The sequence below is a fragment of the Chroicocephalus ridibundus genome, chromosome 13, assembly GCF_963924245.1.
Source record: "Chroicocephalus ridibundus chromosome 13, bChrRid1.1, whole genome shotgun sequence".
Lineage (NCBI taxonomy): Eukaryota > Metazoa > Chordata > Aves > Charadriiformes > Laridae > Chroicocephalus > Chroicocephalus ridibundus.
In genome coordinates, this window is record NC_086296.1 from 4203477 (window position 1) to 4219290 (window position 15814).

At 40.2% G+C, this 15814-nt stretch overlaps 1 protein-coding gene across 4 annotated transcripts in view; it reads left to right on the forward strand.

Annotated features, from left to right (window-relative positions):
* HECTD4 (HECT domain E3 ubiquitin protein ligase 4) overlaps window positions 1-15814 on the forward strand; it is a 77097-nt gene that overhangs the window by 47502 nt on the left and 13781 nt on the right. For all 4 annotated transcript variants that reach the window (XM_063350953.1, XM_063350955.1, XM_063350954.1 and 1 more), the window contains exons 42-63: window positions 213-383; window positions 800-969; window positions 1403-1518; window positions 2261-2364; window positions 2642-2803; window positions 2927-3075; window positions 3347-3426; window positions 3544-3707; window positions 4244-4481; window positions 4926-5062; window positions 5236-5362; window positions 5977-6114; window positions 6243-6379; window positions 6553-6713; window positions 7273-7454; window positions 8909-9114; window positions 9422-9552; window positions 9779-9984; window positions 10985-11164; window positions 11482-12785; window positions 14514-14721; window positions 15577-15800. In XM_063350953.1, coding sequence (XP_063207023.1) covers window positions 213-383; window positions 800-969; window positions 1403-1518; window positions 2261-2364; window positions 2642-2803; window positions 2927-3075; window positions 3347-3426; window positions 3544-3707; window positions 4244-4481; window positions 4926-5062; window positions 5236-5362; window positions 5977-6114; window positions 6243-6379; window positions 6553-6713; window positions 7273-7454; window positions 8909-9114; window positions 9422-9552; window positions 9779-9984; window positions 10985-11164; window positions 11482-12785; window positions 14514-14721; window positions 15577-15800 — 4695 coding nt within the window. The remainder of the gene's footprint in view (window positions 1-212; window positions 384-799; window positions 970-1402; window positions 1519-2260; window positions 2365-2641; window positions 2804-2926; window positions 3076-3346; window positions 3427-3543; window positions 3708-4243; window positions 4482-4925; window positions 5063-5235; window positions 5363-5976; window positions 6115-6242; window positions 6380-6552; window positions 6714-7272; window positions 7455-8908; window positions 9115-9421; window positions 9553-9778; window positions 9985-10984; window positions 11165-11481; window positions 12786-14513; window positions 14722-15576; window positions 15801-15814) is intronic.

The following is a 15814-nucleotide window of genomic DNA, read 5'->3' on the forward strand; positions in this document are numbered from 1 at the left end:
TACCTGCATTGGAATCCTTGTGGAGCAGTGTGCAGACTGCCTGTGATTGTGAAGCAGTTGCAGTGTCACTTGTGGAGACTGCTATTGTATGTTACTCCTGTTTCCTGAAATACCCAGCTCTAATTGTGTGTTGAGTTGGTGTGGGATGTTAAACACTCAGTGTTTCTTGTTTGTAAAGCCTTAAATCTTACACAGACCTTCTTTGGTTGTAGGTTTTAGGTAAAGGAATAGCAGGAAGCATTGGAGTTGTGGCATCTATTAATGAACAGGAAGGTATAGCAACGGTCAAATTTCCACCTACCAGTATAGACAGTAGAAAGACCTCACAAGCATCAGACATATTAACTATTCCATTATCTAGGCTCTGTGTTCCAAGATCTGAGGTACGGTAATTTTAAGAATCCAATATTAAGTATAATATCAATTATTTATTTTTTCTGTCACAGCATACCTGCAATTAATCTGCAGCATGTAAAAAGTCTTGTTTCATCTTTGACTAATTATTTGTAAAGTTTGCCTCATTGTTTTAAACATATCTTAACAATATATATATTTAAGTTCTCATTCAAATAACATGGATATTCATCTTTTGGTGCTTAAGGATGTTCCATTGCATACTGTTCGGGGGGTTTTTTCGTTTTGTTTCTGTTCTTTTTTTTTTTTTTTTTTTTTTGACCGATGTTTGGTGCTGGGTTTGTGGTAGTACAAAATAAGAATTAACTCCAGGTAATAAAACACCCTCATTTCTTAGAAACTAACTACTTGAATTTAACTTTTTACCGTGCCCCCCCACCATCAGGCATTGCCTCTTCATAAACTGTCCATTACTGAGAAGGTAGTACAGGCAGTCCAGTCCATGTTGCTCCCTCAGGAGGGAAGTCTATCTATTCACACCTCACTTCCTGCAACAGGAGATGGCTCAACTCCAGTAATGGCAGTGGTCCGTCTTCTTGCTGAAATAAGAACCAGGTGAGTCGTCGGTTTTTGTGTACCACCTCAGTCTGTTCTGATACCCTACACAAACGTTCAAGAAAATTGCATGGGTTCTTGTTTTCTTCCTCTGTGGGTATTGACATGCAACAGCAGGGGACAATGCAAAAATTCTTGTTTGCTTCCTTAAGTACATTTGGTGTCTAGATGTTGTTAAAATGAGCACCAAAAATAAAGTGCCCCCTGTAACACTGACAATGCATTGAGCAAATGCTTCTTGTAAGTAAATGTTATGAAACAGGGGAAGCTGTCATTGCAGAAGCTCCCATGGATAGCTAAGCAATCAGACAAAGAAATAGATCAGCCAGTGTGCTGTCTCTTAAAAATAGTCTTGAATTCAATACATGTAAAGACAACTTTGAATTCAGCATGCACTTTTGTAATGCTTTAAACGTATTATTTTTCCATTAAGAGCATGCCTGGTGATGGCTCAGCTGTTAGAAGACAGCTCATTCTGTGAAGAATTCATTCAACAGTGTCCAGCTGCTGTAGAAGTTCTTAATTTGGTAGCACAGGAGTGCAGCCCTGGTAGGTGTTCAACGTATTCTTGCAGCTTCATTGTCATATTCAGTTCGGAGACATAACAGCTCTTAAAATCTTTCCAGTGTTTTGTCCTCCAGCTACTTAGAGTTTGATAGCTAGCACAGTAGGGCATGTCTTATCATAGCTGCAGAGCTGTTAACGTAAGAGTAACTAATAACCAGACTAAATCATTTTAAACATTAGGCATAAAGCTTAGGCCAGAACACAATTACACTGCGCATCACAGAAGATGCGAGTCCTGAGGCTGGCTCTCTACTACCGTGCTTCTGAACCCTCTCCACTTTTCTTCCTTCCACTGTAACCTAGTGTATTGTTTGACGTTATTGCTTGTATGTTTTCTTTTTATGACCTTTCTGCTGTTTTTTACAATGCTTTCTTCCTTATCATGGAGCTCTTGATTTCCTTCCCTCTTGTTTAAGCAATAGGCCCAGCAGAAGTCTTAGTTCAAGGGCAAGTTTTAGGAATATGTCAGAGCCTTTCAGTATATCTTAACATAACAATGTCTTTGCTAACCACATATAAATTAAACATGAGGAAAACGATTGCTTGTGTACATTTAGATTTTGTCCTTAATTTTGTTGATCAGGTAAGTGAGACTATTAGATCAGATATCTTAAAATGCAAATGTCAGATTTGTTTCTATTTACCCATATTAAGACTGTATTGTTGGACTTGAGTAACTAGATTTACTTGGGACCTCATGGCTCGGTTTGGTTTGTTGTTACAGGGGAGAGGCTCCTTGTTGTAGAAATGCAGTGTGAAAGGTTACGAATGTTGTATCGTGACTGTGCTCGACCTCCCCCTCCTCCACTCCAAGCAGACAGAAGGCAGGTGAGCACAGAAACAGTGCTGAGTCCTCTGCCCCTTGCAAATGAAGCCAGCCACTGAGTGCAGAGGGTCTGCCTGTGGTCTTGGAGCCAAACTGGTTGGATTCTTGTTTAAACCTTTCATTGACTGTGAATTTCTGTAATGGGCTGTGATTTGTTGTGATTGTGGTCGTTGTATGTGTTGTATTAAATGTGCAGTTCATAAAAGAATGTATCATTGGATTTCAGTAGATGGCTTCAGCTGTAATTGGTAGAATAAAATGCTCTGTTCCTGTTTGTAGCCCAAAGAAATCACTTGGAGTCCATCAAGAGTGTTTCCCCCTGTGCGAGCATGCATGTTTTCATCGCATCTCACAGCTGTGACCTTTTTGGCTGATCCTAGCGCAGGTGGAGGGCTTCCTCGGGGCACGTTTATCTATGCTACTTCACCAGTTCCAGTACAGGTAAGAACTTGCAACTGTATGACGGTTTGTGTCATTTAATATGCAATAGTCCGTGAAGAGGAGAGGAAAGAAAATATTCTATTTTACCTATGTTTGTAAATAATTTTTAAATTTTATTTCTAGGCACCATCATTCTACTGGGAAATTGAAATAGTTTCTTATGGAGATACAGATGATGACACTGGGCCAATAGTTTCATTTGGGTTTGCTACAGAAGCGGAAAAACGGGATGGTGCTTGGACAAACCCAGTGGGCACCTGTCTTTTTCACAAGTACGTTGGAGGTGTACATCAAAAAATCATGGCCTTGCTCAGTACCCTTCTAAGCTTCTTAGGGAGGAGTATTGTGAACGCATTGTAGTAGGCAACACGTACATTTTAATTGACATGTTAAAATGATGAACTAGAATATCTCCTTATCAAAATACGGAGAGTTGACTTGCCTTTTGTTAGTATTGCAGCTACCTAGACTTCAGCTGGTAGTGAGTTGTATCCTTATTTGTTTCAGTGCTCTTTCTAATTTTCTTCTTGTGTTACTTCTCAGCAATGGGCGAGCAGTGCATTACAACGGCTCCAGCTTGCTACAGTGGAAGAGTGTTAGATTGGATGTGACTCTTTCTCCTGGTATGTAAGAGTACAGCTAACTTGCTTACCTGGTAAATCAGAAAATGTAAGGGAAACAGTGGGTGAGAAAACAGATTAAATCCATATTCTTCTCTTGATGATTTTATATTTCCACAGGTGATGTGGCAGGAATTGGATGGGAAAGAACAGAAGGAACTCCGCCCCCTCCAGGGCAGCCAGCTAAAGGCAGAGTTTATTTTACGTATTGTGGGCAGCGACTTGGGCCGTATCTGGAAGATGTCTCTGGTGGGATGTGGCCAGTTGTCCATATTCAGAAAAAGGCAAGTTTTTAACAGAAATATGTTGCTTGATGTATATTATTTCAGAAGCATTAAAAACTGTATAGAAGGTATTGAGCCTGCTTACCTATGTATGAAAAAGAGCCATAGTTTTTATCTTTATTGAGGTAGGTTGAGGTATTCCGTTACCCTTCCCGGGTGCATATGTTTTGTCATTATTTTGAACTTTTTCTGCCCATTAGGACACTGATGTGTAGCTGGCTCCATGAGATGGCATTATTCTGTGCTAGTAGCCCTTCTATTAGTATTCCTTCTCAGCAGTGACCTTGCTTCAAAGTGTACTAGCTAAGTATGCTTTATCTTGAAGCTAGAAAAAAGGCAAGTTCAAAGTTTATGTTTAGAAGCTTAATGCTTTCCCTGCTGCAGCTAGTTTTATGGCTAGTGATGCTGGGAAAACTGTATGGCATGGAGATGAGATCAGCTTATCCCTTTTGGCTGAGGTTTTTCAAAAAGAGCAAAGAGAAGGATCAAAACAATCCACAACTCATCTTAATGCTTTTATGTGTATCTTCTTTCAGAACACAAAAGTCCGTGCTAACTTTGGATCTCGCCAATTTGCCTATGCTGAAGGACAGGCTCACAGGAATGCTGCTGATCTGTGTATTGACCTAGCTGAAGAAATAAGTGCCAACTTTGAAGCTTTGCCTTTTGCCATGGCTTCTGATAGTGATAACGATGCTGGCACCAGCATAGCTTCTGATCCTGGGACCCATGGACCTCCCTGTAGAATTGCTGCTGTTGCTACGGCTCAACAACGTAAAGTGATGACTAACATTTTTTTAAAAATCTTTCAGGAGAAATTGTAATCAATTAAATAGGATTTAAGCACATCCTGGCTGCAGTCCTTGGGTACTGCCTATTTAGGTGAAGCAGTACAACAAGCATTGTCAAATACATGCTTATTTGATTTTTAGACAAGGTAATTAAAAAACCCCTTACTCTAGTCTTCGTTTATATGGATGCACAAATTATTCTCAATTAATGCAACTGCAATGAGAGATTATTTTATTAGGGCCTTGAATACAATAAGATATTATAGTTGATGGAATCAACCATTTGGTTACGCTATGTTAGAATGCATTACATTTCCACAGACTGATTGGAGACCATGGAATGCAATATATTTCAAAAACCTCATGGAATATTTTTGCATGCCGTTTCGTGCGTTAGGATCTCACTATTTCCATGTGCGTTTTGCAGAGTATGACAGTGACACATCTTGCCACTATAAAATGGAACTGAGCTATGAGAACTTCATCACATCAGGCCCCGATCCCCATCCCCCTCCTATTGCAGATGATGAAAGCGATGATGATGACGATGATGATATTCCCCGGGTGAGGAACATGGCAAGCTCTGCCTGCTGTAACTTGCAGTCTAAATAACAGATCTTGTAATTCAGATTTTTAAGTTTTGCCGCACAAGGTTTTTCCTTGCTTCCTTAAGGAAAATATAGCTATCGTTAACTCTTCTTTCTCCTTGGTGTTCTCAATGACTTTTGTCTTTGTAGGAGGATCACTATGCCCTGTTGGTTAAAGCCTGGGAAACTAAAGTTTTCCCTACAATTAGAAGAAGATTCCGTAATGAGGCTGAGAGGAAGTCTGGCTTGGATCAGATTAAAGGAGCTTTACAGTTAGGTATGGCTATGTTCATTTCCACGCGTCTTGTTTTATGATGTGCAGTAAGTGTTCAGATAACACCTGTGTTTCTTAAGTTTTACTGTATTCAAGGCTGGAAAATTTAAATTAAAAAAAAAAATAATTCACTTGCTGTTTTCGTTAAGTACTTAAAATTTGTTTTGTCGTCATGATTTTTCTTTAACACTTTAAGTTGGACCATTTAAATAGGGGAAAATGGTTTTAGAAATAGCGGTAGAATTTGTTGTGCTGTGGATACAGAAATACTTTGGAATAACAGTTTGGGAAGAAATTATCTATGTGCGTTTTCTGTCTGTGACTGTATCAATGCAAAACTTTTGAGGAACGGTTTAATAAGGAGGGGTTTGTTTGTAAATTAATACAGTTCTGGCAAAATGACCTGTTTGTGGGAAAGTCACGGTAAGAGCAAAGTAAGAATTCTGAGCCATAATGAGAAGCGTACAAGCGTGTCTCAGGAAAGCTCTACTCCCTATCTATCAGCCTGACTGAAAGAATATTTAAGTAATTAGCTCATCTGCTTTTGACGTTACTGAGAATAAGAGCTTATTTCAAGTGGCTGGGGAAAATAACTAGCACTCCCTTCTGTCTGCCAGGAATGGTTGATATAGCACGACAAACTGTAGAATTCCTCTATGAGGAAAATGGTGGCATCCCAAGAGACCTCTACCTTCCTACTATTGAGGATATCAAAGATGAAGCAAACAAATTTACAATTGATAAAGTACGAAAAGGTAAGGTCAGAAAAAAGGATCTTGAGGGGAAAATAAGAGCTAAGGGGCTCTAGTATTTGGGATCTACTGTATAAATGTCAGTCTGAGAGAAGTGCTGTTCTTAAAGCTGTTGTCCCTTTTTTGCCCAGGTCTCACAGTGGTGACTCGTTCTCCTGACAGTAACAATGTTACCAGTAGTGCTGTTGGAACAGCTTTGCCCAAGTTTGCCATTCGTGGGATGCTGAAGACGTTTGGTCTTCATGGTGTGGTCCTGGATGTTGATTCAGTGAGTAAAGATACATTGGGAGGGCTTTTAATGCATCAGCATCGCACATCTGTGAGCAATACGTTTTAAGTGCACTACACTGCTTAGAATGCTAGTTCTTTTCCTTCAAAAGGATTCTCAAACTATCGTCATCATTACTATGTTTATTGACAGTCTTGGTTTTGGTGTTCCAGGTAAATGAATTGGTACAAGTGGAGACATATCTCAGAAGTGAAGGAGTCCTGGTAAGATACTGGTATCCTATTGACATGTTAGAAAGGCCACCTGCTGGTTATAGGAGGACTGCAACAAATGGATTGGTTACCCTGGATAACACCAATATCCAAATTCACAGGTAAAACCAGAGATGTTAGAAGGCGTTTGTATTATCTGATTTGATCTATAGCATTTCTTATAGTACGATTATTTTCTGCAACCTTGTTCTGAGTAGTAGTAAACTTCTGAATCTTATTGTAGTTGTTGGATTAAAGCTGACAAAGACTCATTGAATCTTTGTTTTAATGGGTAGTAGGGTTTTGATATATTTTTTCTTTGGTTGTAACTGTCGTCTTGGAAGGATTTTACTTAGTCATGCAACAGTGTTTTTATATATGCTGGTCTAACAGGTTTCCTTGAAGCTGAGGTTTCTTGTACCATTAATTTCTATCTAAAAGCTCAAGAACTCTTGACTGACTTTGTGGAGTGTTGGCTTCTAATTCAGGTACCTTAATTTGGTACCAGAATTAAGTGGGCTGAGTGCTACCTTAGGTGAATAAGAAAGATTTTGGTCTACCTGAACCTTTTAAATAAGAATAAATTAGGCATATATGTTTGGATTCAGGGGCAGGTTGCTGGACATGGCTTATTTTAAGTATGGTGAAGCAATTTTATGTTTTGATGTTTGTGTTTTCTAGAGAACTTTTGCGAAGTGAAGCTTCTCTGGCCAAGCTATACTGCCGCATGGCTCTCCTCAACATTTTTGCCCCCAAATCTCCACATATGTTTACTCGTCTGTTTCATATTCCTGCTATCCGTGATATCACTCTGGAGCACCTGCAGTTGCTATCCAACCAACTTCTTGCACCACCTCTTCCTGGTAAACACTGATTTTTTTTTTTATTTTTTTTATCACAGCTCTTTTCTGGTACAGTAGTTTTCTGGGGACAAAAAAAAAAAAATTAATCAATTTGGCACTTGTTGATTAGTTGGTTAATAATGATGGGATTTGAAAAAATGGCTCAGTGGACTCCTGACCTTGGTGATAGGGTACTAAACTGAAATTCTTGCTAATGATCTAGTTAAGTGTTCAAGAGAGTTCAGAGGCCCTTCTAAGGCTGCATTCAGTGTGTTTCTGTCCCTTTGTCATCAGTGGTCTTCTGGGTTTGGATTTTTTTTGGGGCGGGGGTCGGGCAGGGAAGTATCCATATGGGATACTTGTAAGGAGTTGAGAATGTCTTATAGTTTGAATCCAGGGTAGTAAAACTAAATGCCAGTTGGGTCTTAGTTTTCAAAATTCAACTCTTCTTCGTTTCACAAAGTGGTTTGTCCTTTTCCTACTGGAATCACAGATCTGATTAGAGAATGTATGTGCTGAATCATGGAAAAGAATCTTTGGCTAATTCAAGTGAGTGTTAACAAAGACAATTATCGTGACAAAGCTATTCTGCATGCAAAGAAATGTGTGTAATGTGGCTGGAGCGTCAGGAGGAAATAGGAAGTGCTCAATATAGGCTAATAATAACTGAAAGTAATTATTTACCATTGGAAAGAGTCCTGTTCCCTCCTCCAATTACTCTGGAACTTGGCTACCTCTAACAGATGCCGCATTGTAAATGGTCCTCTTGCAGAGTACAGCACTACTTTGCATGGCTTTAAAATAATTTTACAAGCTTTTATTTATTTTTTTCCCTCTTTAAAACGTGTCTAATTCAAGTCCTGCTAATACATACAGTTTCCAAACTGGCGTTTTGGTGAATTGCCCTCTCCTTTGTGTACTACACTTTGTCTTTCTTTGACTTCTCCCATTAGCTCCAGAATGACATCCATGACATGTCGAGGTTTGTGACTCACTTGGGGCCACCCAAAAGCTATATAGTTTGTATCTGGAGAAAGCCTGAGAACGGATAAAGCTGCTTTCACCTCCTCTAGAACGAGTGGGGAGGAGAGCATTTCTGGTCACTTGTTCTCACGGTACTTAAATTGAAATACGCCGGCCTTCGTACATGGGACAAAATGAGGCAGCTGTGAATGCACAGCTCTGTATGTACGGCAGGCCTCCCTAAGGGTTGGCTTAAGGCGGGTGAAGAGTACAGCTGGCATTTAGAGCCCCATCCCATCTGCAACCACCGTGTCAGGGGTGCAGGTTTGGTCTTGGTCAGCAGTAGAAAGGATCCTCCCTTTGGGAGGAGGTTTGCACTTGCTCAGCAGTGAAAGTAGAGGCTTGTAATCTTCCAAGTGTTTTCAAACTTCTCCTTCCACTGTCTGTTTCACAGGCTACATAAACATGCTGAAGTGATCTCCAAATTTGTCTTACCTTACTTGTTATTACAGATGGAACAATCAGTTCAAGTTCTATTCTTTTGGCCCAGTCCCTGCAACACTGTGTCCATTCCCAGAACTGTGCTGCCACAGACCTCTTCTACCAGGGCAATTCACAAGCCATCCGAGAGTGGCTTACTGTTGCCATTACTCGGACACTGCATCAAGGAGAGGAGAGTCTGTTAGACCTCACTAAACAGATCTGCTCCTTTTTACAGGTAAAATATTTAGTCATGTTTTATGAGCAGTGTTGGGTTTCTTTCTAAGGAGCCCTTGCTTTGTGTGTGATTCTAACTGCCATCATACTGTCCATCACACTGAATTGTTTCTCTGGTTGGCTTGTATTCCTATTCTGATCATAGTGGGCACGCTGAAAACACAAGCGATAGCAATACTCTGGATTGTGTTAAAATGAAGTGGCCTCACACTATGTTATTTACAATGCTATGTTTTATTTGGAAAAGAAGAGGGAGGTGTTTTGCTGCTGCTGCTTGGGGACTTTCATTATGAAATGCTATGTTACAGACGGCACCAGAACAGTTCCCTGCTGAAGAATTCCCAATTTCAGAATCCAAAGTCAATATGGATGTTAATTTTCCTGGGGCTGCATTTGTAATTGTGTCCTGTAAGGAAAGTCAGTCTGGATTCCGCAAAGAGTAAGTAATTGAGTATCCAAGGGTGACAAAGATTGAAGATGTGCTTCTGAGCCTCTGTGAGCCCTGAGTATGTAGGTGCTCATTTTTTTTAGATTTTTCTCTTCTCAGAGACTCATTTTGTGGGTGGTGGGGTAAATACTGCAGAGTGTTTAATCTTTCTGTGATTGGGTTGGGATTTTTAGTAGCCAGCTACAATCTAACCAAATTGTTCTTGCTTTCTTCTTAGTTCATCCCTGTATAAAGCTCCTTGGGCTCGAGTGCTTGTCTACGGACTTGGGCATAAAGTTAAAAGGAATGGTCAGTTAAACCTAATTGAAGCAGTGTGCTATCCTCGAGATGCCTCTCCAACCAACACAGGCCTAACGCCTCCCCCAACAACCAATCAATACCCTTCAGTGATCACCCCTACGGACAAGGTCCACATCAAACTAGGTAAAGAAAACCCAAAAGAACAAAAAAAACCCAAGCCACCACCACCAAAAACCAAACAAAAAAACCCCAAAACTTTTTAACTGTATTCTCAGAAGTCAGACATGTGTCGTCATTGCCTCTGTAGGAAATTCCTATATTGTCTCCAGTCCTACCACTGTTTTTGACAGTATTTTTGTACAACGTATTAAGAAATGGGTCCTAAAAGAAATATGCCATTGTTCTTAAGTGAACAGACATGGTTTAATAAACATTGAAACCATCTGACTATTATTTTGTTAGTTCTGTTAAATCCATCAGGATCTGTATTGTTTCCTGATTTTTGTCTTCCAGGAGTTGACAAAGCTGTGTTTTTTGAATGTTACTGCGGTGTTCAAGTTGGTGCTATTGCTATTTGAAGTGCCGTGTTGCAGATGGAGATTGGAGATTAATTTTTTTTTTCTTTTGTAGGTGATTATAGGGTCCTTTAATACATAAAGTAATATATATACAGTATAGTAACACATAAGTCATCCCAGCTCCTCAAGCAAGAGCAATCATTAATATTCTTTTTACCCTTCCAGCCTAAGGGAGAGACGGTGTGATTTATTTAGAGCAGCGAAGGTGACTGAGCTGCAGTGAGCTCTTAAAACTTCCCGTTGGAGGTCTTCAAGTGCTCTTGCTGAACTACAGCATCTCTGTTTTCCTCAATACTGATCAGGCACATCATACTACCAATAAATGGTTTTGTGGAAGTCCTATATGTATTTAGATAAGTACAGGCTAAAAATAGTTCTGTTTCATGTCATGTAACCAAAGTGTTATCTGTACATTTATAACTATAGATTGCATCAACTTACCGTTATAGATAAGCATTCCTATTTGTTTATTACAAGGTATTTAATAGAGAAAATTCTCACTTGGCATAAATTTAGCCTCAAAAAAATCCTAAAAAATGTTACTACTTTTATTTTACAAATGCCTAGAGTCATGATAAGTATTTTCTTTGACCTTTTTGCTTTAGGAGTATCTCCTCCTCCTGGAGCTGTGTTGGTCTTGCATTCTCTTCCCCTTGAATTCCCCCTGGCGATGGCATTCACAGAACAGCTGTTAACTTGGAAACTGGAAGACGGGGATGGAAAATCAGAAGATGAACTGGATACTATTCCTGCTTCAGTTCTCTTGCAAGTAGTGGAATTTTTAGGTGAGTGTGCAGTATTTACTTAGTAACATGCACCAATAATGTGCTGGCTCAGATGGAGAGTTCTAGGAAAAAAAGAAAAATTACAATCACAAAGTATTTCTGAGCTCTTCTATTATATTGAAATTTTCTTCAAACTCCAGAAATTTCCTGTTGATACGCACTTCTTGAACTAGCCTTCCTGTCTGTCTTACTGATGGCATACAGCCACTGAAACAACCTTTTCTTGTGCTTTTTTTAATGTTACTGTTGCAACTCATGTAATAAAGCTACTAACAGTGACATACTGATGACTCCCATGTCTTGCCTTCCACACACAGGGAACTTTCTCTGGACAACTGACATGGCAGCATGTGTGAAGGAATTAATATTTCATCTCTTGGCTGAATTGCTTCGCAAAATTCACAATCTGGAGCAGAAAAAAAATCCAGCAGGATTGTCGTCTTCTATTGCCCTTCAGCTAAATCCCTGTCTAGCTATGCTTATGGCCCTGCAGTCAGAACTCCACAAGTTGTACGATGAAGAAACACAAAACTGGGTGTCCGGAAATGCGTGCGGTGGGTCTGGCGTTGGAGCGGCTGACCAAGGAAGATTTTCAACATACTTTCACGCTCTGATGGAAGTCTGCCTTGCTGTAGCAGAAGTAACGTTACCTATCAACATGAGTGTAACGGCTAATGTGATGTCTTCAACAAGCGCCCCAAATCTTAGTGACTCTTCATCCTCGTCTTCATCGTCTCCAGGACAGACACCACAGAGTCCAAGCTTGCTGTCAAAGAGGAAAAAAGTCAAAATGAAGCGGGAAAAGACATCATCTTCAGGCAAACGGTCTTCATCCAGAGCAGCTGAAACAGATGCTGCAATCCTCAGTATAGGAGGAAGCAAGCCTGAGGACATGTTATGGTTTCATAGAGCACTGACTCTGCTTATAATTCTCAGGCACCTGACTAAAAAGGATCCACAAGGGTTGGGTGTGACAAATGATGCTGTAGCAGATGCGTGTCAAGCACTAGTAGGTCCCACAGCTCATAGCCGTTTGCTTGTCATTTCTGGAATACCAACTCACCTGGAGGAGAGTACTGTCAGAAATGCAATCAGAAAGGCATGTAATGCACATGGTGGAGTCTTCAAAGATGAGATCTTCATCCCTTTGCAGGAAGAGGATCCCAAAAAAGTCAAGGACAAAGCAGAAGGAGGAGAATGCAGAACTGAACTGGAAAAACCAACTGTTTCAAGTAGTGCAGACAGTTTGGATATCAGCAGCTCCAGCAGTGTCACACCTGCCATGAGTGTTAGTGCTTCAGCATCTACGAGCCAGGCTTCCCTCTGCAGTTCGCAGGGTATATCTCGGACCGTTAGTGATATCTCAGTTGACCAGTTTCAAGCTGGACTGGAACTGGCCATCCCACCAGGATTGCTAGAACCACATGTTGTTTCCAGCCAGGAGAGCCTGGATCTTTCACACTGCAGTACTGGAAGCCTCGGCAGCCTCGGGAGCCTCGGGGAACCGCTTGACAATGTAGAAACAGCGTCTGTGTCTGATGTTGGATCAATGTACACAGTCACATCTCTGGACAACCAGCCGCTTCTGTCACGGCCAATCAAAGGTTTTGCTGTAGTGGAGGTAATAGCCTTCATTTAGGAGAAGGGTGCCTTTGGGGTCAGTTTTTTTTTTTCTAAAAGAATGAGATCTGATTCTAGTAACTCTTTTTTAACCTCTGGCTTTGAGAAATACTGCACTTTTTGTGGTTTGTGTGTAACACCGTGATCTGACTCTTAAGGAAAAAGTGTGCTGTATGTTTTCTTCTGTAAAGATTCTGCTTGACAGAGGCCACAACTTGAATGATGGAGAGTTAAAGGTACTGTCAGCAAGGTGTAGCTCAGCATAACTCATGGGTGCAGAATAAATGTATATCAATGTGCACACAAGACTAAGGAGACTAGGAGTTCTCAGCTTGGACAGGATGGCTGAGGAACATGGAGCTTTATTCCCCATTGACTTTCTCTGTATCATTCAGGCTTGGAAGGATTCACTGTCTGTCAAAGGACGGAGCGGACCTAGTAGTGGAGTTATCAAGTGGCAATTTTAAATTGGAAGTCTTCTTGCATGTTGCAAGCTGTAGAGCTCATGGCTTGCAAGGGTTGCAGAAGCCAAGAGTATAAATTAATTCATAAGAGATTAACTTCGTGGAGGATGTGCAAATTGGTAACTATTAAGCACAGCAGCCAATGCAGCCTTCAAGTTAGGAAATCTTTAAACTGCTGATATCTGGAGACTGAGAGAATATGTAAAGGAAAAGGCCTATTCATTTCCTCTTTCATGTAACTTTCTTCAAAGACTTGCTACTGGCCACTGCTGGAGACTAATTTAGAGATAAGCGGCCCTTTGATTTGACCCACAAGGCAATTATTTAATGTTTAATGACTACATTTTCACATATTTTAAACCATCTACAGATTTCTCTGTAAAGTTACTTTAAAGAGATGATAAGTTTTGTTGATATCTAGTTCCAAATTAATTCTTAAAGACACTGTAGGTGGCTGTCGTTGATGCCGGATCACTCCAGGTTTTCAGCTGTGCACAAGAACCCTTCCTTGCTGTTGTTACACTAACTGCATGCTGCAGACTTATCAGAAGCTTGCAAAAGCCCAGCCATTTCTGATAGCTTGTGAGTGTAGAGAGACGTTTTTGCATAGTCTGGGATTGTTTCACTTTCCCTTTTAGAAGAAAAATAGCTTATTTAGATAGAAAATCTTCAGTTGCTATTCTTAAGCTATTAATTGACATGAAGACACCAGAGTTGAAATAAACCATAAAGTGAGTACAGAAAGCTGTCAGCGTGTTCACATTGAAACCTACTCCAGGTCTGTAGCTGCTTTGATAATGATGCCTGGGGATTATTGTTGGAATGAAAGGAAGTTATTGTTCCTGTTCCCAGCTTGTGTAACTGAGACTTCAAGGCCTGTGCTAATTCAGCCATTTTTTTCTAAATAGAGAACTGAAGCAAGGACCGCAGAGTTGCAAATAATGACCGGTTACCTATCTGAAACTTTGGCTTCTTATCTGATATTTCTAAGGGTTGTCTCCAGACCAGGAAATGGAATAGCTTGTTCAGAGCTGTGCCTGATTAACTCACAGCATGGTGATTTCAGTGGCCAGATGTTCTTAGAAAGGATGTTTTCTAGGCTGAACTTGAATTCTGGTATCAAATAATTGGTGTAGAAGAAAGGTAGAAGAGATGCAATAGTGATTACGTACATGGGGAGGGGAGAAAGCTTAATACCCAAATTCATATAAATGGAAGTTGATTTTTGTCAGAATTCCTGTTAACTAATTTCGTTATTTGTACAGATAAGGTCAAGAGCTAAAATAGAGAAAATCCGAGCCAGTCTATTTAATAGTAGTGATCTCATTGGTTTGTCAAGTCTGGATGGTGAAGATGAACTGATGGAAATGTCAACCGAAGAGATTTTAACTGTTTCTACTGTAAATCAGAGTTTATTTGATACACAAGGGAGCCCAGCACTAGAAGATTATTTCAATGATAAATCAATAAAAGGTATGTGGTTTTCATATTGGCAAACATCTCACTTCTAGTGTGCTTTTTTTTTGAGGGGGGGAGAAGGGAGGACACATACAGGGGTCAGATTCTGCTTGTAAATTCAGTATGACTCGCTAATTGATGGGTGACAATGAGGGGGAGCCAGGGAGTAATTTCAGATCAAGTTTCCTCGCTCTCATCAGTTGGCAAGCAGCTATTTGCAATCTGAATATTGCTTAACTGCCATCACAGCTAATCAAAAAGGAAAACAACGCAAAACCACAAAAAAAACTTCCCACCAACTGAAAAAACTGAGTTGTTCAGTGACTTTTATTACAGTGGCTATTTTCTCAAAATTTACCACTGTTAGACACAGTATAATTTTAGAGTAGAAACTGTCCAAGTAGAAGAGCTGGTAGTTTATATTCTCTAACAACATGAAAGCTGTACACACCCTGATACACCTGGAATGGGCCAGAATCCTGAATCAGGGGACAGGGGAGGATAATACTTGGAGGAAGTTCAGTGGACTACTAGTTCAGTTGGTAGGTGTTGGCGTGTACCTACGTGACGTAATTTTTATACTGGCATCATAAATAATCTACTTTTTCACCACCACTACAGTCACTCAATCATTACAGTATGTGGCCAGAACAGGAGAAGGCATTCCATTTTCTATCATAAATGGGGTATTAGGGTGCAGAAAGGTCAGGTCTGCCGGTAGAATTTTTCTAAGTGATTTTTATCTTGGAGCAAGTGGCATGTCATACAATATTTTAGCTGAATGCAGAATGGTTTTTTCATGTTTCAAATTGTAAATGCTTGTCATGGTATTTTCTACTGTATTGCATTATTTTTTATTTTTTTTATTAGGTGAAAAATTGGTCCCGGGTGCTCGGGAAGTCCTCACAGAAATATTTAAAAGCTGCGTCCATTCTGAGCAAATGCTGAGCTTAACTCCAGCAAAACCCATTAAGGTTGCTGATATCTATCTTAGTAAAGAGCAGATAAATTCTCAGACTCCTGGCAACCTCCTTCATGTGTTCTTCACAAATGTCCGTCCTCCGAAGAAGGTGCTAGAGGATCAGCTTACTCAGGTAATGCTTTGAAA